A 20,375-nucleotide genomic window follows, 5' to 3' on the forward strand; every position below is an offset into this window, starting at 1 on the left:
GGCGCCGAGCCATATTTTTCATTTTCAATAGCTCTCTTTTGTCCTGTACATGTTTCTCTTTTATAGTATTTTATTCTTGTTTTATGGATGCAATATCTTCTCCTATCTCTTTGAAGATATTAATATGGTTTTGTTTGTTTTAGTTTCTTCCTACTTGCCTCTATCTCTTCTGGGTTTCTTTTCCTGTTTTTACCCATATTTATATGTCTTTTATGTTAGAAACTTTTCAAATATAGTTAACAAAATCTGGTTGTCAATTCATATAAAGAGGGAGGCCAGGCACAGTGGCTCACACCTCTAATCCTAGCCCTTTGGGAGGCTGAGGCAGAAGGATCACTTGGGGTCAGGAGTTTAAGACCAGCCTGAGAACAGAAGGAGACCTTGTCGCTACAAAAAAATAAGAGCAATTAGCCACATATGGTAGTGTGTGCCTGTAGTACCAGCTACTCAGGAGGCTGAGGCAGAAGGATCACTTGAGGCCAGGAGTTAGAGGCTGCAGTGAGGTATGATGATGCCACGATACTCTAAATTGAGGCAACAGAGCAAGATTCTGTCTCAAAAAAAAAAAAAAAACAGTGAACCACTAAAACGCTGATTAAAAACTCTGTGAGCATGGGTGGGGGTTGCCAACTGGTGGGCTTTCCTGGAGGGTGATTTACTTAGACCATTTTATTGGGAGATCCCTACTGCAGTACCTTTAGATATTTCCTTTTGTGCTGGTTGATTACCCAGAAGATAAATGTCCAATCTGCTGCCCAAAGGGTATGATTCTGGCTGGCAGAGTTATGAGATCTTTGTGAGAAATGGAGTTGAGGAGTCTCAATATACAGACATCAACTTCATTCCCATTTTCAGCACATACGCCCACCCTTGGCTAGTGTTGGGGTTCCCCAGCCCAGAGTTCAAGGAGAAGAATACTGGTCTTCTGCTAGAGCCAAGAGGGGACAGAAAAATCTAAGATCTTTATACTGAGTTTAAACCTATTTTCCTATTCCTAGCCCACCTTCACCTCCACTTTCAGAGATTGCTTTTGCTGCCAGTTCTGGGTCCTTTGGTGGTTTTGTGGTGTGCCAGTGGCTCCTGGTGTCTCTGCTGCCTTAGGTCTCAGCTTTCTCAGGCTTCCTAATCTGTCCACTCATTCATCCACTTTCCAGGTCCGAGGGTGCCATTGTCTTTTCTTCCTCTTTGTCTTTGTGGGTTTATGCCTTTTTTAAAAGTTCCTTTCTCCCAGGTACGCAGAGGAGCAGAGCCACGCAACCCACTGCCTTGAACTGGGAGCTGCTATGTGTTTGGTCTCAGCACCCCAGGCTGCTATGTGGCCGATTTGCCCAACTTTAAGAAACAAGATCAGATGTGGAAGAAGCCGGGGCAAGGCAGAGAGTTGCTCTTGGAAACCATGATGTCCCCATAGTAGCTAGGAACAGTCCTTTGAGGACACTTATTTTATTTTTGGCTTTTTTCCTCTTATAAAGAAGCATGTAATCATTAAAGAAAGAGTTGGAAAAAGTAGAAAGAGGACTTTTTATTGACTTTGTTTCTACCTCCAAAAGAAATTTGTTTGCATGTTATTATATTTCCTCCTAGTATTTGTTTGTCACCAGAGTTTTGTCATTACCGTGTAGTAGGAGATAGGGTGAGGGTCTCATCACCTGCATCTCCATGGAGATCTGCCTGTTTCCCCAGGTCCCAGTGAGTAAGGGACCTGCCACCCCTTCTATGACCGGTCACTCAGCATTATGCTCCCTACGGGATGGCAGAGAGGACTCAGGAGGGGGAGATCCAACAGAGAACAAGATAGAACATTGTCAGTATGCTCTCTTGGCAGCTGAGGGTGGGTGGGGACAGATACAGGGAAGACAGTAAGACTACAGAAGCAAAGCTACTTAGCAGGAACATGGAGGCTATATTTGATGCTCAAGAAAGAGTCCTGGGAGGAGGGACTGGAGGCCTAGTTAGGGAGCATCAAGGGGTGAGGCTGGAGATGTGTTTGGGAGCCATATTGTAGTAGTTGTGGTACCTGGCTAAGGAGGTTGCCCTTAATTTTATGGGTAAGGGGCACCAGCACAGAAGCTTTGGAACAGGGATGTAGCAAAATCAAGGCCACTTCTGGGAGACCCAGTCCCATAGGGGCTTGCTCTCCGGCTCCGGGCTCTGACAGCCCCCGCCCATTCCACATTGGTAGGTGTGGATGATGGCGCTGACATCCCCAGGGAACTGGTGGTAGGCATCTACGAAAGGATACAGCAGAAGGAGCTCAAGTCCAATGAGGACCACGTCACGTACGTCACCAAAGTGGAAAAGTCCATCGTGGGCATGAAGACAGTAAGTGTTTGCCACGGAGCAGCACTTGCCATGAGGAGTTGGCTTCTTTTCCTTTAGTTGCCAAGCCACACCCATCTCCCATCTCTTTCTTTTCTCTCTTCCTGGCTTCTCCTCCCTTTCTCCTGCTTACCTTTCAAAAGGCTTTGAAACTTTCTTGCTGTTCATTCACATAATAGTTATTGAGCGTCTACCATGTGCCAGGCACTGCATCTTCTTTTTTCCTTTGCCTAATTTCCTCACTGCCTCCTACAGCAGGAGAAACTGAGGTGAGATGTCAAGAAGGACTTCCTAGTGGTCCAGGGTTGAAGCATCTGGATGGGCAGACGGGGAGGTTAGGATGCCTTCCCTAGGATGGGGTGCATACGTATACGTTATGGTCCTGACGCATAAGAGGTCAGAAAGGGGCTCATGTAGGCTCTAGGCTATGGCATCTCAGACCATTAAGGTGCCCAAAGCTCCATTAGTTGTGACCCATGTCGCAGGCTCCATTAGTTGTGACCCATGTTCTAAGCATGCAATGATTTTTAAAGTGAGCATTCTCTGCAGGTCACTACATTAATATGTCAGCAGGGGCACATTGTAGTGTAAATATAAGAGATGCAAATAAGATTCCAGTTCCCCCTCTCCTGCATGAGGAGAGAGGAGGTTTAGGGTCAAGTTCAGGCCCTGCAGTAAAACTAGAGCATCCTCCCCTCTTCTGGGCCTCCATCTCATCTTCTGGAAAAGGGGTACTGTGGGGCCGGGGTGGGGGGGGGTACGCATAGTCTCGGGTTCCTCCCGCTGAGCGCTGAGTGCCGTCCTTGGGTCCAGGTGCTGTCGGTGCCCCACCGCCGCCTGGTCTGCTGCAGCCGGCTCTTTGAGGTGACGGACCTGAGCAAGCCGCAGAAGCAGGCCGCGCACCAGCGGGAGGTGTTCCTCTTCAACGACCTGCTGGTGGTGAGCAGCCCCCGCCCTGGGACCCCGAAGGGGCCGGGAGGACGTCCCTGCGTAGAACTGACTGATGACTGACGTACTACGCTGTTTCTAGCGCCTTCGCGGCGTGGGTGTGAGGAAGCTGGGCAGAGATGATAATTCCTATTTTACAAGTCATGAGACGAGATGCTAAATGATCTGTTCACGGTTATGCAATCAAGGTGGAAATGAACCAGATCCCAGACCGTCTGCTTTTCTGCGTTATGAGAAACCTGTAGCCGGGGCAGGCGGGGGAGCCCTGCAGCGTTTGGCATCCCCGCCGCCTGGGGGACCTGAGTGAAGCAGGCTCTGCTCAGGCTTGGAGGGGCTGGTGTGTGTGCACGTGTGTGTGCATGCACACGCACACACACATCGTGGGCTCCCCATTCTTTGCTCTTTAAAAAAACAGGTATCCACTCAGCAGATGTTTAATCAATGTCGACTGCGCCAGGCATTGTGCTAAGGGCTGGGAAGCAGTGCAGAGCAGGATGTGACCAAGAATTGTCTTTCCTTCTCTGTGAGCTACAAGGGCACTCCCTCTAGGACAGCGGTTCTCAACCTGGGGGTGGCAACCCACAGGAACTGTATTAAAGGGCTGCAGCTTTAGGAAGGTTGAGAACCACTGCTCTAGAAGGATCTCAAGCCTAATGACGGCTGTCCCACTACGTTTTAGTCCCACCACCAGGGACAAGCCTAGCTTATGACAGCAGCCTTCACACAGGTCTCCCTGCCCCTGAAGTCCACCTTCCACCGAGCAGCAGCAAAAGAAGCAATGGAGAGGTCTTTCTAGAACAGGCACCAAGCCACATAGGCACCTTGCCCTGAGCTTACCCCCACTCCTATGCCCAGGTTCCCCCAACTGCCTCCCTGCACCCTGCTCAGGCCGGCAAGCTGCCTCCCTCAGGTCTGGCCTCTGCCTTTGCTGCTCCTGCTTGAAAAGCTCCAGCAGAACTGGCGCGGAATCAAATCACTTAGGAATCAAATCAAATGTCCCCTCTCCTGCCCACCTAGCAGGAGGTCTGCCCAGCCACTTTCTCTTCCTTACTCTATTCCTTTTTCTTCAGAACACTTAGCAGATTCTGAAATTACCTTATTTATCCCTTCCTTCATTTTGTTTTTCGCTGGTATGCTCCACTGATTGATCAACTGATCTCCACCTTGGCTGTCTTCCCTCACTGTGGCATAAGCCTCTGAGGGCAGGGCTCCATCTTATGTTCTCCTGTGTTCCAGAGTCTGGGTCACAGAAGGTGCTGAATAAATATTTGTTTTTGAGCAACTGGCTGACTTTATTAAGATGAGTTTCATATAGTAGTGGAGATAGAAAACAATTAAGCAAACAAATAAATGAGATAATAGATCAGAACAGTGCTTTGAAGATAGTAAAACAGGGTGCTAGAGAATGATTAGGGTGAAGGGGAGGTTTGGGTTTTTTTTTTGTTTTTTTTTTTTGTCTTTTAGACAGGGTGGCCCAGGAAGGCATCTCTAAGGGGATGCATTTGCATTAAGACCCCAGTAATGAGAGGAATCCAGCTGTACAGAAAGTTTCAGGGAGCTTTGCAGGGCAGATGCAGCATATACAAAGGGCCTGTGGTGGGGCCAAGGGTGCCTTTCTTAACCTACAGGAAGGAAGACAATATGGCTGTAGCACAAAGCCAGAGTGAGGCAGGAGCAACATCAGGTGTGGCTTATAGGCCAGGGCGAGGGGTGTGAATTGGCTTCTATGTGCAGACAGAAGAATCCCTGGAGGGTTTTATGCAGTGAGGAAACATATTTTGATATAGTGTGTGTATGTGTGTATCTGTACGTGTAGATCTATGTGTGTGTGTGAATGTATTTAAGAGCATGTGTGTATATATGTATCTTTGTATTTTCTCACGTGTTCATAAATCTCCTTGGGTGTTCCTGCATCACATGTGCACACACATGTTACATGCACGTACACCCATCAGTTTATGTCGCTCTGTCTCCCTTGGACAGATTCTCAAACTCTGCCCGAAGAAGAAGAGCTCCTCTACCTACACCTTCTGCAAGTCCGTCGGCCTTCTGGGCATGCAGTTCCACCTCTTTGAGAATGAGTGTAAGTCTTTGAGAGTGAGTGAGTGACCCGGGGTGCGGCGGACGGTGCTGGGGAAGAGGGAGAAGCTCTGGGCTGTAGAATGGGTGGAACAAGCACCCCACAGACCCTGTCCTCTCCCCTTGCCGGGCTGGCCCATCCCCTGGGCTGCTGCTGCTCACAACCCACCGGGGCTGGGATCCGGCTTCCAGATTATTCTCATGGCATCACACTGGTGACCCCACTCTCGGGCTCTGAGAAGAAGCAGGTGCTGCATTTCTGCGCCCTGGGCTCAGATGAGATGCAGAAGTTTGTGGAGGACCTGAAGGAGTCCATTGCCGAGGTGACGGAGCTGGAGCAGATCCGGATAGAGTGTAAGGACACAGGGCTCCTGGACTCTCCCAGGTAGTGGGTAGGGTACGTGGACAGTTTCCAGTCTGCAAGGGGCAGGGGCAGCTTGCAGATGGACAGGCCTCGGACGCTGGGAGTTCTGCCTTTGCTTCACTCTGGCCCCTCCCCCTCTCCTGGCCCCTCTGCACCATCCTGGGCTGTCGGTCACACATGCCTGGTGTGAGTCCATCCCTTCTCATGTCCTTACCATGAAAGCAGGGCATGCTGGAGCACACCACGTGTTTATACATCTCACCAGACACAGGGGGCTGCGGGTGGGCACCTGAAACAGAGAACCCTGCTGTGTCTGACCAGGACAACAAGGCCAGCTGACCATAGGCAGGGATGCAGACCAAAGAGGTGCAGGAGCTGAGGGGCTTTTCTCCCCACCAAACTCTCCCTTGTACCCTTTCCCCCAGATATAGCCCAGGTTCAGATATCTCATCTGGTTAGTTTCACTTCTTTGATCTCTTTTAGCTTAGAATAGTCCCTCTGCTTTGTTCTTCATAACATTGTCCTTTTGTAGAGTCCAAGCCAGTTTTCTCCCTATTCTGCATCTTGGAGTTGTCTTTCTGTTCCACTAAGGAACACCTAAATGCTAGATTGTTCCAGTTCAGGCATGTTAGAGAATACCTGGGCTTCTCCGTGTGTCCAGGTGCAGCTGTGGTTTAGGTTAACAGAAGAGCAGCAATGGTCTTCAACCCGTACTCATCTGCAAGCTTTTACTGTTGAAGGATTGCAGTGGTTTCAGGCAGATTTAAGGGAAAATTAAATAAGAATGGATTCAGAAACTAAAACAGAAAATGAAAGTAGCCTTCAGGTCTGCCTTATATGGCCAGACTTGGAAAGTGTTCCTAAATCAATATAAACCATTAAGCAGTAGGAAAGGCAGTGAGATATTTGAGCAGGGGGCCAATATGACAGGGTGGCACTTCTTAATCATCATTTTTAAGCATATACTAGGTGCTAGGCAGTTTATTTATAGTCTGCCAATTCCCATAGTGATGCTGCAAGGAAGATGTTTGTCCCCACCCTATAGACGAGGCTCAGAGAAGGTGAGCAGTGTGTCCAGGTGGCCTGTATGGTGGAGGAGCCATCATTTGCGTTTAAGACTGACTCCAAGGTTCAGGAACTTCTGAGAGAGAAGAGGTTCTGTTTATAATTTCCTAAGAAAACAGTCTAAATCAGGGTGAAATAGAAATGCAGCAGACAGGATTATAGATAACTACTTGGTGGGGTGTGTAAATTTCCTTTCCCAATTTGTTGGTTTATTTGAGTTCGGTGGTATAACAGACTCTCTTTAAGAGCTGAACTGGATGCCCAGAGAGGCCACCTTTGCTGTTGTTCTGGAACATTCTCAAGGATGCAACTTGAAATGGCTTTACTTGTCTCATTGTCAGAATGTCCCAGGAGGCCTGCAGTGCCCTGGGCAGCTGCAGCACACCAGCTGCCGACAGTCCTACTGGCCAAGGTGCCTCCCTGCCAGCCCCAGGAGCAGCACGTACATCCTTCCCAAAGTGACAGAGGAGTCGATATTGTCAGAATCTGTTATGTTGAGAGGTGGCGAGATGGAGTGGGAGCAGGGAGGAAGGCTTGAGTTTGGCTCTTAGTCTTCAGATGGAGCGAAAAGAAGGGGACAGCTGAGTACAGATAAAAGGTTGGCCAGGGAGAAGGCAGGGGAAGAAGTCAGGAAAAAAAGAAAAACAGACACAGCTACCCTTTACTGGGCACTTATTATATGCCAGGCACTGGGCTGATTGCTGAACCTGTATTATTTAATTCTCACAATTTTCCATAAGTGGGTATTATTTTCCTCAGTTTACAAATAGGGAAATTGAGGCTAACAGAGCTTAAGGAAGTTGTCCAGGTTCATGCAGTCAGTGATAAAAACAGATTTGCACCCAGGTTCTCTGGACTCCTTATTTGTGATTATGGTGCTAATTTCTCCAAAGCCAAGAGAGCCCCTCTGGGGGGAGAAAAGCAACTCTCAGTTCAGTTAAAACATTTGGTATTGATTGATGGTGCGATTCAGGCAATCAGGACAAACTGTTCCGGTTTGGAGGTTGCAGTTCAGTGTCCCTGGATTCTAGACAACCAGAAAGACAGAAAATGGAACCCAAGAGAGTAGCTTTAATAAAAGGAACTTGAATTATGTCGCCTGGAAGAGCGAAGTCAGAGGAGATTTGATAATGACTGTCAAGTCTCCAAGGATGGAAACTGGCAGTTCTGAAGCACCACTGAGAGCAGAACAAGAAGGAACAGGTTTCCAGTCCAGGGAGAGGAATTAAAGTTTAGTACCAAGACAGATGTCCTGGCCGTGTGGGTGTGCGGCACAACAGATCCTCAGCATGTGGAATTCTCAGCATGGGAGAGCTCTGAGCACCCTGCAGAGGTCCAGCTGGCTGGGGAGGGCCCAGGCCTGCCAGGGCAGGGTGGACGAACAGGATGTCGCCAATTCTCACCAAGTCCAGCCCTGCTGAATGCTTTGTAATAGAAGCTAACATTTACTAAGCATTGCCACATCCAGGCCTTGTTCTGAGTGCTTTACACATACTTCCTTGCGTAATCCTGAAGCGGGCATCCCTGTCCCGTCCAGTGAGGCCCCAGTGCGGTTGAGGGAGTCACCTAAAGCCACACAGCTCAGAGTGTTGAACAAGGATTCAAACCCAGACAGTCAGCCTCCCTGATACCAGCCTCTCCTGCGGCCTCTCTGACATCTGAGCAGGTCTTACTATCCCCATGCACAGATGAACAAACTGCAGCTCAGGGGTATTTAACTTGCTGTGTGCCAGCCCCCCAAGGTCCCTGTTTCATAACATATATTGGGGGCCCTCCTCCCCTTCCTGCTTGTTCCTCCTTTCTTCCCTTACCTGTGCACAGTCAGGGCTGTCAGAGTTAGGGGCTTCTCTTTCATGGACTTCTCCACTCCTTAGGGGAGCTGGAGAAACAGCAGGGAACAAAGACACTCTCCTTCAAGCCCGGAGGAGCCCAGGTGGACCCGCAGTCAAAGCAAGGATCACCTACAGGTGAGCCTCGGCTCTGCCCCGGGAGTCTGGACCCTCTGAAGCTGCTCATGGCCTGGGCTGATCACAGGGAGTTTGGGTGGGAGAGGTGCCTTTTCCTATGGCCATTTATTTCTGCTGAGGAATGCTGGCCTTGCTTTCTTTAATCTCACGGGCTTTAGGAGTGGGCATGAGGAGGCAGGTGAGAGAGAAATGTGTTCGTCCATTTTGCAAACTATACCAGGGTTTCAGAGTCCATGTGGAATGTCACTGCCCTGCAGGAGTCAGGCAGGAGTCCTGACGTCCTGGCCCCAGAGCTGAGACCCTCCGCCCCCTGCAGCCAGGCTATCTGAACACTGTCCTGGTTTATAAGGATGATTGGGGGTGATCAAGGGAAACCCCATGAGAAAAACTCCACAGCCAGGAGCCCAGTAAGAAGGCAGGGTGCCCAGAAGGGCCTGGAAATCTTGCTCTGCCCCACACCATTCTTTCGCTAACAAGCTATAAGAATCAAGCTATCTCTCTAATCCCAGGCCCTGGTCAGCCCACTCCAAAACCCAAACTCAGTTTCTCTCATGGTTTCTTCAAGTTGCATTGTTCACTGCCCGTGACATCCCCCTACCTTCCATCTCCTGCTCCACCTGTAGTGAGTACAGGAAACCTTACCACCGTCCCCTCCCCCAGCTCCAAGTAAAGAGAATTAGAAGAGAAGGCATGAGAATTAAATCCCATCCCAAAACGGTCCCAGCAAACCAGCCAGAACTGCTGACGTTACAATTCACCTGGTCACTTACTCACTCTCAGCACTTACTGAGGGCCTGCCGCCCTGTGCGGGGCGCTAAAGAGCCAGAGTGAGCTCCATGTGGCTGTTATCCTCAGTGGTTGGCCATTGTGCTGACCTGGGACAGGGCCCAACCATGCTAGCGAAGATATGAGATTCATTTTCCAAGCAAGACATGGGGCTCTTTGTGCTCTTTATGCTATGAGGAGATTCTCACTATGATAGAATCTTTTGAATATGGGACTGGCCTGCCATTGTGCGTGCATAACTCTCCACCCTACCCGATTTCAGTTGCCCCCCCTTACTTTCTGTAGTCACAGGACATGAGTAAACAACTTGTTTACATAGCTGTCTGAACCCCAGAGCCAGTCTTCAGGGATACTTACTCCCTGCCTCCCCAGACTGCACCCACATCTCCACCTGCCTCTCTTTTGAAAGCGGCAGCTCTGGCTAGGCCTCAGTGCACATCCTGAAGCACGTCTGCAGGGAAGTGTTTCTCATTCCTAAGCAGTGGGACACCTCCTTCTTGTGCCACAGAAAGCAGAGGGCTGAGCCAGTAAGGGGAACTGGCACCCCCATGGAGGGCTGAGAAATCAGAGGGGCCCCTGCCAGGGGTGAGGGTGGAAGCTGGGGATCATTTAGCTAAAAAGCATCATACAGCTGTCCACTGGGGCCCGCAGGGTCCCTGCTGCTATGCCAGGCCAGCCAGAAGGCCCCAGCAGTAATTACAAGGCTAATGTGGGCTCTCAGAGAGCCAGCACGATGGGGAGTACTGTGAGGGCCTGGGCTCATCAGATCCTCCCACTCAGCTGAGTCTCTGTGTCACCCCCACTCAAGGAGCCTACAGGGGAAGGAGGCAGCTCAGCATGGTTCCCACAGGCCAGTGCCTGCCTCCTACGCCTACTTTCACAGCCCATATTGGGAAGGCTTTTCCTGTGGGTAAATTAGATTGAGTAATACCAACCATCAGAGAGAGTGGCAAAGATCTTCTGGGCTATGGAGGCCCAGAGAGGTGTGTCATCTTGCCCAAGGTCACACAGCTAAGTAGCAGAACTGGGCCTGGGGCTTCGTGTCAGTCAGAAGTGGAGCTGGCCCATCTCACAGCCTGCTCCTTTGACTCAGGGATGCTTGTGGGGCTGGAGGGGTCTGTGTCAGGACTGGTAGAGAATGAGCTCTGTGCTCTTTGCATTCAAAGCCAAGAGGGAAGCAGCGCTCGGGGAGAAGCCAGTGGAGAGTGTGGTGGAGGTAAGTGGAGGCCTGGTCGCCCAGGTGAGTGACTCCTTGCCCAGCTTGTCCCTCTTCTCACCGTCTCTGTTGTTTCTCTTCTCAGGTATTAATCAATGCCTCCCCAGCCCGACTCACCATTTTACCAATTTCAAGAGATACAATTAAAAGTTACTGCTAGCATGGGTAATGCCACTGTCCCAGCGCCTAATTAAGCCACGAGCACTTTCTCCCCATCCCCTAGCCCACTGCCCCCTCCAAGGCCCAGCTCCCAGACAAATGTGGAGATGGACCCCATGACACCCCAGGGTCCCCAGACCCACTTCCCCGCAGACTTCTTTCTGCTCCCCGGCGCTTGCCAGCATTCCCTCCCTTTCCCCTCCACAGAGTTACCCCTAAGTCCAGGACCCACGCAAGCACTTTGGGGCAGACCCTGCCCTTTTGGACACCTCATTGGAAAGCTGGAGAATTGAGAGTGGGGGCGGGTGAGAGGGTGGCTACCCCAGAACAGCTGGCACATCTGGAAAGCCAGCCCAAGGCAGCGCTGTGTGCTGGAGCCAGGGAGGCAGAGTAGGGTGGGTGTGCCTTAGAAGGATCCCGGGGGAAGGGTTGTTGTCCATGTTGGAGGGACAGCTGGGCAGGGACGGGGCAGCAGCAGCTGGCCTCTGTCAAGCTCCCAAAGTACCACCTGTGGGAGGAGGCTTATGGGCCCAGCCCTCCCTTGGTCCCCTCACATCCTAGTGAGCCCCACCCCCACACCTTTCCCTCAGGTCTCTGAGACCTCTAGCTGCTCACACAGACACCTCCTTTCCTAACCCACTTCCAGTGCAGGGGCCCCCACTTAGATGTCTGAAGGAGGAGTCCCCCAGTGCAATTAAGCTCTGGGAAGCTGCAGGACCCCCCCCCCACAGGGGAGCTCAGTTCCTTCTTTCCATCCCATGGCCCCCACCCCACACACTCGGCTCTGGAGGAGGCACCTTTACTCGGAGGAGCTTCCTGCCCCAGCAGCTGACAAGCCCCCAGGGTGGGTATTCCCTCCCCCCATCCTCTGCAGCTGCCCATTCTCCAGCCTCGCAGATGAGCACCCGGTGCCCAGCCCGCGGCCTGCCCCGCCAGCCTGCCCCGCCTCAGCCTGAGCTGCCCGGGGGAACAAGCCATCTGATGCCCTCAAGGCATGTGGCTGTCTGCAAGGCTGCCACCCCCAGCTAGCTCAGGGCCCCTGCCAGCCTCTGCTCCCCTGCACAGCGGGCAGCCTTGCCGCCCACAGCCCTCAGCTGGACCCAAGCTCTCGTCCTGCCCTCTCTCCGTCATTGCCTGGCCGCGCCCTCTCGCAGGCGCTTCTCCATCCTCTCTGAGCTCTTCTTACCTGCTGCTCATGTTCCATCTTCCCTCCCTCTCTTCCTCTCCCTCTTTCCCCACTCTTTTTCTGTCATGAGCAGGGAGGTGAGAAGGTCAGAATGAGAGGGCATTTTGCTATCACTTCCCATTTTTCACTTACTGACCATTAACGTTCAAGGATCCAGGCTGGGTGGGGCTGGGGTGCAGGCCGCAGAGGTTGCCAGAGCACAGGAGGAGGGATGGGGGGCACCGCCCAGAGTTGTGGCTGTGGGTAGAGTCACAGGGAGGAAGAGAAGGAAGCTCACAGGGTCTGGACAAGACAGCCAGATACTCACCTGGGGAGGGGCAGCTGAAAAGCCTATGGGGAGGGAGACAAGGGGGCACAAGCCTGTCCCAGCAGTCCCAGGCCACTTGTCTCCTGGGGAGTAACTCAGAATATAAGCAAGTAGGGAAAGGAGACCTTGCCCTCTAGTGGTGGTGGTGACAGAGGCCTTCTGCCCGAATGAGGACCACAGAGGGCTCCCCAAAAGGAAGGTGGGCCACAGCCATGCTGTCTGTCCACTGTGTCTTGTCAGGACAATGAGGGACTCAGGTGTTCCTTTGTGGGCCACAGCCATGCTGTCTGTCTGCTGTGTCTTGTCAGGACAGTGAGGGACTCAGGGGTTCCTTTGCTGGTTTAGGGGATCTCAGGCTTGGAAAATAAAGCCTGCACTGCGCTGAGCATGGTGGTTGGGGCTTGTGAATATTGAGGGGCAGACAAGGACCTGAAAGCCCTAAGAGGAAAGCAGCCCACTGGTGTGCACAGGTCCAGGAAGGGGGTCCCTGAAATTGCACCTTTAGCTAACAAGATTAAAGCTTCAAGATAGCTTTGAAATGGGTGAACTTGGTCTTGATTTCCCCTCTGTCCTCTGAGTGGCCATTCATAGGTGGAGGTGCCCAAGGACTGATGGTAACCCAATAGGAAGTATCCTCAGGGAGGAGCAGAGTCCCAGCCACCTCAAAGGGCCTGGGTGTTTGGAGGAGGTTGTGGTCTGGCCTTTGTACAGACTGGGGAATTTGGGGTGGACCAGGGAGAGGAATTAAATCCCTCTCCTTCCAGAATCCTCCAGCCTCCTGCCTGTTTCCTCCACCTCCACCTGCAGGCTGGTGTAGTGACCTCTGTGGTCTGAGGGAGGAGGCTCTCGAGTGCTGTCTGGGCCATCTTCTCCTGCCCTGCCCAGCGGGTAGAGATTAGGGCCCTTTCTTGGTATCTCTTCCAGCACCTGGGAAAATTTAACCTAGGACTGGGGCCCTGCCCCTGCCCTCGGGGAGTCTAGGGGGATGGGGGAGATGCAGGTCACCCCTTCAGGGTCCTTGGCATTCTGGAGTTTGGGCACCTTCATGATGTCAATAATGATGATGAGGCTCTTCTTTAACAAAGTCAGAGGGAAGTGAGGGGCTGCGAGGGCCTCACATGCTTGGCCCTGTCATGTCCTCCTTTGTGCAACACCCTCCAGGGAGACAGGGAGGAGACAAAACCGCTGGCCCTGAGTTTCAAGTTCAGAGGTTGGTGAAGAAGGAGGTGGGGAGAGTCTAACAGCCCGGAGCCATCCAACAGGTCTGTGAAGTCAGGCTGCAGAGCTATGCAGAGCCCACCTCACAGACCGGGAGCCTGAGGCCTGGAACCACACTGCTCATGGTCAGTGACAGAACATGGCAGTGTTTTGGCTCCACATTCCCTTCTGGGGAAGAGCCAGGGTCAGATCCCAATTTCCTCTCAGTGGAGAGATGGGCAGAGAGTCTGAGTGAGGGCAGAGAGCAGGAGGGAGGCCAAGGGAGGCTCAGGGTAGCCCTCCTGGCAGCTGGGAATTAGTCTTGTAACATTTCATGCTTCTCTGGCTGTTTCTAAACTAGGTGTCAATTCACAACAGGCTTCAAACGTCCCAGCACAACCCCGGGCTGGGGGCCGAGAGGGGAGTGCCAGCGCCGTTGCCAGACCTGCAGCCTAGCCCCTTGAGAGAGCAGCCCCCATCGCTGCCGCCGCCGCCACCCACACCCCCGGGCACCCTGGTGCAGTGCCAGCAAATTGTCAAGGTCATTGTCCTGGACAAGCCCTGCCTGGCCCGCATGGAACCCCTGCTGAGCCAGGCTCTCTCCTGCTATGCCTCATCCTCCTCTGACTCCTGTGGCTCCACACCCCAGGGTGGCCCAGGCTCCCCAGTCAAGGTTGTCCACCAGCCTCCGCTGCCCCCACCCCCACCCCCCTACAATCACCCTCACCAGTTCTGCCCCCCAGGCTCCCTGCTGCACAGGCGCCGCTATTCCAGTGGCTCCAGGAGCCTGGTGTAGACTGCCCCCACCATGCTGTCGGGGCACCTGGCTGCCCCCTGCTGCTCCCACACCCTGGCACGATGCCTTCCTGGTCACCAATTGCCACCATTTTGGAAAGAGAACCCCACTCCCTGGCACATGGGTTTGCCTTGTCCCACTGTACCCCCTAACTCAGTTGAGCGTCCCCTGCCTGATCTGGAGACACCACCTCACTCTCTTAAGGTCCTGCACAGCCAGCCCCGGTGGAGCCTCATCTTCCCCTGGCCACCACTCTCCCCATTGGCCACAGACTGAAAAGAGGCAGCGCTGAACTTGTGGCTTTATGCCCGTTAGGGCCTAGAGGCCTCAAGACAGGGCAGGAGCAAGAGGTAGCAGCTCACAGCCCAGGCAGTACATCTGCAGCGCTGAGAGGATGAGGGTTGTTGCTGGCTGGCTGGGGGCCCGTGGGGGAGGGTAAGGGGAGGGGGCTCTCTCTCCTGCCCAGCAGTGTCAGGAGACTGCTCCCTAGTCCCCAGGTCGTGGGCTGTCCTGACCACTGACCATGTCCTTCCCCCTCCTCCCAGGGCCTTCTGCTTTCTCAGGAGCTGCCCAGACTCTAGGAAGGCTTTGAGAAAGGGAGGAGGAAAGGAAGCACGCTTAGCTCTCTGGGCCAAGTCAATGGGGCTGAGGAATAATGAGGTCTTACACCTACAAAATGTCCCTTTTAAAGATTTTCTTAGTTCCCTAGCCCCAAATCACACCCAGCCAATGCCAAGTGCACTGAGAGAGTGCACATAAATGCATAGAACCAGGTTAATTTCTTCATTATGGAAGCAGAGACAAGAGATGGGGCAGTGATTTGCCCAGTAGAGATGGGTTTCTGGAGTCAGAGCTCCCTCTTGCAAGACATCTGTGACCTGCAGGAGAGACTTGGATGCAGAGTGGAGTGAGAAAAACCCGGGCTCCAGAAGCTCTTGCATTTCCCCTGCACTCCTGAGCCCTTAAATGTTTCCCCCTCCTGGGAGGTGCCAGACTCTCTTCAGCAGGGTGACTAAAAGAGTCCCTGGCCCCTCAAAATTGCAAAGGCAGGGCTTGCTGACCTCCCAGGGCCAAGTAGGCTGTGATGGCCAGACTTATGTGGCCCCACAGACCCCAGGCCTGGTGAAGGGCCCTTCTGCAGCCCAGAAGAGAGTCAACCGCCCTCGGGGACCACAGGCACAGTACCCTGGACTGCCTAGTCAGGTCCTTTCTGTCCTAGCCAGACCAGATTCCAGTCCTCTGCCAAAAACTCATTGCTGTCCTCTGTTCAGACACCCCCCCCCCCCGGCCACTGGAGTCTATTGTTAGACCCTCCTAAGGGACAGGGAATACTGGCCTATAGTGGACGTGAGTCTCTGCACGCCCAGCCTCCAGGAGCCCGGGCCAGGCAGGAGGTATGGATCATTCCTGCTTCCGGAGGCTGCTGATGCCCCAGTTTCCTCTGTGTGTGTGTGTGTGTGTGTGTGTGTGTGTGGTCACCCAGACGTCACTGTGATGTCACCCAGCAGGTCTATTTCTGGCCATCTTTGTCAGCCAGCTTCTGTCTCCCCTGAGGGCTCCCCACCCTCTGCTCTGCCTGTCCTTGTTGCCCTGGTCTCCTCTGTCTTCTCTGTAACAGGGATGCACCAGTCAGAGCCTTTCGGAGTGGAGTGGCCAACAGACAGAGTGCACAGATTCAGAAATCTCTGGTGCCCTCCACCAGGGCAAGGGTGGGCCTGAGAGTGAAGTCCTGAGCAGGGGGCACCAGGGACTTGGGAGGACGTGGAGCTGTGGGGATGGGAGGGGTGAATCTTGAATGAGGGGGACTAGAAACAGAAGGTTATAAATAGGGGACAGGAGTATGATGAGGTGGGAAGAACATGAGCTATGAATGTGGCTAAATATATTTATGGGGTGGGGGCAAGGGGAGCCTGAGGCTGTGACGGAGGGGCATAGTCTCAGGTAACTCTGTCCCACCAGGCAGGACCCTTGTCATCTGCTCACAACCCTGGGCTTGCCCTCCCACCCTTGCCAAAGCCCCAGATTTCCAGATGGGGACAAACAGAGGTCATAAGGCTGTCACCTAGTTCTCAGGCCTCTCAGTGTCCCTTCCCTATGGCAGAGGCTCACCCCCACCCCTAGTTGGGGTGGCAGTACAGGGAGTCCTGTGCAAGAAGCAGACCAGCCTGGGTGATCTGGAAGGGGCTTTTACCCCCTGACAGTGGGACCAGGATATAACTGGCCCCCTTCCCTGTAAGGGGAAGCCAGTAAGCACGTTCCCAGCCTTGGCACCCTCCTCCCACAATCAGCCCACAGGCTAAGGCAAGAGCCTGGCCCTCAAAACCCCTGGAGAGAGCCTCCTGCTTCCTCCCAGAGGGCTACAGGGGATGCTCTGGGCCCTCCTGCTCTCCCAAGGCCAAGAGGACAGTGAAGTGCTGACTGAGACCCCCCTCACTCAGCCACCCCAAGATGGCCAATGCCATCAACTCTCCAGGCCTGCCTCTGGGGACCTGCGCCCCTCTCTCAATTTTGTCCATTTGGCTCCAACTCCAGAATCAGGAGTGAGAGATGAAGCTAGCTTCCCAAACTTGAAGCAGGGCCCTGCCCGGCAGCCTGCCCTGGAAGCCCACCTGCCTGTCTGTCTCCAGAGGCACCTTGATCCCACACACGTTTGTTGGCCCTGGGCCCCTGCCTCTAGCCCAGCTGTTCTCCCATGGCCTACCAGATGTCTCTGTGCCACCAGGCTTCCCTGGCAGCTGTCGGTCCATCCATCCCTATGTGCTGCTGTTCACCCCTTCCTGCCGCACCCTCTCCCCACACACTCCTTAACCCCCTTGGAGAGAAAGGTCTCCAGGGAAAGGCAGGGTGGCTGCACCCAGCAACTAATCCAAATGGCAAATATTTTGTAACAAAATAGCCCAGAGGTATTTTATCTGTTCAATTCATAGAGTTTTAGAGATTATATTGAAATATGTCACTTGAGCAAACTGTGTCAATTCAATGTCTTTTGTTCTCCCAGAGGGTGGGCCCCCATTAACTCAGAGCCTCTGGTTGGAAGACTGAGGCAGAGGGACACACTGGTACCTCAGCCCTCTAGGCTGTCACAGCAGGACCTGGGGCAGCTGGCCATGCAGGCTGGTCTCCTTGACCAGGCAAAGGAGGCACAGGTGTGGGAAGAGAGGCCACCTGATGGGCAGGCCCTGGGGGTGGGAGAGGTATAGCAGGGCCAGGAAATTGTCTATGTGCTCACAGGCCTGGCCACACACACACATAGATAGAGCTTTTAGCTGGTTGAGAGAGCAGGTTACAATGGAGACTACAGCCAGCATGCATCCAGGGAGTGAGGACCAGGAGATGGGGACCACCTCTGTACATGCTCTCTAGAGTGGGGAGCAAAGGTGTGTTGGGGGCCAGGGAGGCCATCCTACTGCCCATGTGTGACCATGAGTTTCAGGTGGTTTTCACCAGACAACAGCTCCTAAAGCCTGTCTTCTAATGGCAAGGTCTGGTGGGACAGGCCCTGGCTATACTCTTCCTGAAAGAGAGGGGCAACAGGCTCAGGGAAGAGCCTGGAGACACTGCTGGGGACCATGCACAGAGCCACAGAGAGCCATGCAGCATACCAGGGCCCCTCCTGGGAGCTGGTGGTGGGCAGGAAGGCAGGAAGGAAAGCCCTGGAAATGAAGGCTTGGGTGAATGTTCACAATCAGCTGTGCTTCCAGCAGCGCTGGGGCCTCCTGGGAGGAGCACAGCTGGTCAAGACAGCTGTTCCTAGACACCAACAAAGAGGGCACCCAGCACTCCTGGTGATCCACTCCTGGTGATCCTTCCCTGGGCTGGGCTCCATTGTCCCCCACTAATGTGAAAAACCTCACCATCTTTCCAGGAAATGGGAAATTCCAGAAGCAGCCAGAGGCCAGCTATGACCTGTCCCATCCTGGGAATTCTCTGACCCAGGAAGCTGAGAATTGGCCCCTTGAGAGAACCCTGGGGAACAAGGGGAACAAGCTCAGCCCAGGCCTGAGAAAGGGCCTCAGGCCAGGATGGCCCCACTGCTCTCTGTGCCAGATGTGGGGTGGCAGCACCGTTTTCCAAGTCTTCTGGCCCCCAAAGCTATCTGGGAGGACTATCCATCCTTTCAGTGAAAGAGAGAAATGGTCCAGGCCCTTATGGGTTCATCTGCCACTGGGATGGGGAGATATGGACAGTGCATCTCACCTTGTAGTGACCCTGTGCAGATGGGAAAACTCAAATTCATCAGTCATTGACTTAGAACATTTCCAGTAAGAGTCCCGGGTCTGGTTTCGGGCTAAGATCGACAGGCCAGAACAAGATGCCAGGGGTGGAAGTCAGGGTAAATTAAACAAAAAGCTTGTGAACACCCGCTGAGCGCTGGCATTGTTCTAGGTGCTGGGGGTTAAACAGTGAGTGGGACAAGCAAAGTTTCTACCTTAAATTCACAATGGGGCGCCATCAAAAATAAATAAGAAATGGACCAACTACGTTCACATAGAGGATAGGATGGATGGCGATATACCAGACGTGATGGAGAGCCTATTTTAGAGTGAACATTCAAGGAAGGCCTCCCCAAGGAGGAAAATTCAACAAGGTCAAGATCAGGTCTGAAGGCAGGTGAGCAGTTCAGAGAACACCACTACAGTGTGGAAGGAGGCAGAAGCCAGGACAAGCTGCCAAACGACTGTTTCCTGATACATGAATTTATTTACATGAAAAAAAAAATCTTAAGTGAGAAGATGGATTTTAAAACCACCTTTATTGAAGAAGTAAAAATTGGTCTTCTCAAAGAAAATACAGGACAAATGATCACTAAAATCACAGACCCTGAAAAGTGTGTTAAAAGTAGGCAGTCAGAGAGCTCCAGCAAGGCAGAGGCTGGGGGTGGCATGAGGGCCAAGAGGGCAGGCAGCCACCACAGGGGGACCTACGCCACCAGAGCAGACCCCAGAAAACAGACGGTAGCAACAGTGTGCCCACACTGCCCTGAGCCCAAGGCAGCAGCTGTCCAGAAGGAGGACATGCTTAATTGATCCTGACTCCTAATGAGGAGGATCCAGTCCTGGGCTCTGCCAGCCTGCAGGCAGCGCTAGGTCCACCTCCTCCTCTGTCACCTAAAACCAAATAGACTTCGATTTGCCATTTTAAAATAATAATGGAATGGACTCCACGGCCTACTACCCACTGGTGCTGGGGCTGAAACCTTTCATATATCAGCCTGAACTTCATAGAACCACAGCAAGACTGATTTTCCTTCAGCACCACTGGCACCACATAGCTGTGGGCCTTGGCACACCTCCCCCATTCCTATCTCTAATGGATGTGACTAACTAGTCCCTGCTTTCCAGGGGTCACCATTGATCAAAGTATGCCGACACCAGGACAAAGTGAACTTGCTAGGGGGAGCCTATACAGAGCCACCTTGCAGGAAAGCATGGTGGAGGAAGGCAGTGGGCTGTCGAGATGTGGTCTATTAAACCCTCTGGTGCCCACGGCTCTCTGTTGCTCATGGAAAACGGCTCTGGGTACTGTTGGTCCTTAGCCCACAAGGTTCAGCCCTGCGATGCACAGGGCTGCTTTCCTCTAGGACTCCACACTACTCAGCAATCTGCCAACCACCCTGTCCTCCGGGTCCCCTTACTTAACTCCACTCAGCTCCCACAGGGCAAACCACATGCCTGCCAGGTCAGAGGTAAGGCTACCAGGAGTCAGGGGTAGAAAGGCATTCAGAAGAGTTCTCCTTCTGAGGCAAATACCCCTGGCTCCAGGTAGACCCTTTGGAGGACAGGGCAGGTATTCCTTAGGAGCACATGAGGCCCAGCCAGACTGTGTTCTTATCTGCTCCCCTTTCCTCCCCAGTAAGGCAGCCAGGCCCAGAGATAGCCTCCGAGCCCGAGCTGGAGTCAGGGAGATTAATGAGGAGCAGGAATGATGTGGGTGGGGAGTGGAGGGGAATTGGTCCCACTGAAAAAATTCCATTCTTGATGAGGCT

General features: G+C 53.0%; 1 protein-coding gene across 2 annotated transcripts in view; it reads left to right on the forward strand.

The window, feature by feature from the left end:
• Positions 1-14,389, forward strand: part of IQSEC3 (IQ motif and Sec7 domain 3) — a 100,603-nt gene extending 86,214 nt beyond the window's left edge. The window contains exons 8-14 of one of the 2 annotated variants that reach the window (XM_003796443.1): positions 2,183-2,322; positions 3,133-3,258; positions 5,251-5,350; positions 5,539-5,700; positions 8,650-8,742; positions 10,695-10,744; positions 13,955-14,389. In XM_003796443.1, the coding sequence (XP_003796491.1) occupies positions 2,183-2,322; positions 3,133-3,258; positions 5,251-5,350; positions 5,539-5,700; positions 8,650-8,742; positions 10,695-10,744; positions 13,955-14,389 (1,106 nt within the window). Of the gene's footprint in view, positions 1-2,182; positions 2,323-3,132; positions 3,259-5,250; positions 5,351-5,538; positions 5,701-8,649; positions 8,743-10,694; positions 10,745-10,829; positions 10,912-13,954 lie in introns of those variants that run through there. The other variant, XM_003796444.2, reaches the window with a different exon arrangement.
• The last annotated feature ends 5,986 nt before the right edge of the window (positions 14,390-20,375 follow it).

The sequence above is a fragment of the Otolemur garnettii genome, unplaced genomic scaffold (genome assembly GCF_000181295.1).
Source record: "Otolemur garnettii isolate 467f Iridium unplaced genomic scaffold, OtoGar3 scaffold00104, whole genome shotgun sequence".
NCBI lineage: Eukaryota > Metazoa > Chordata > Mammalia > Primates > Galagidae > Otolemur > Otolemur garnettii.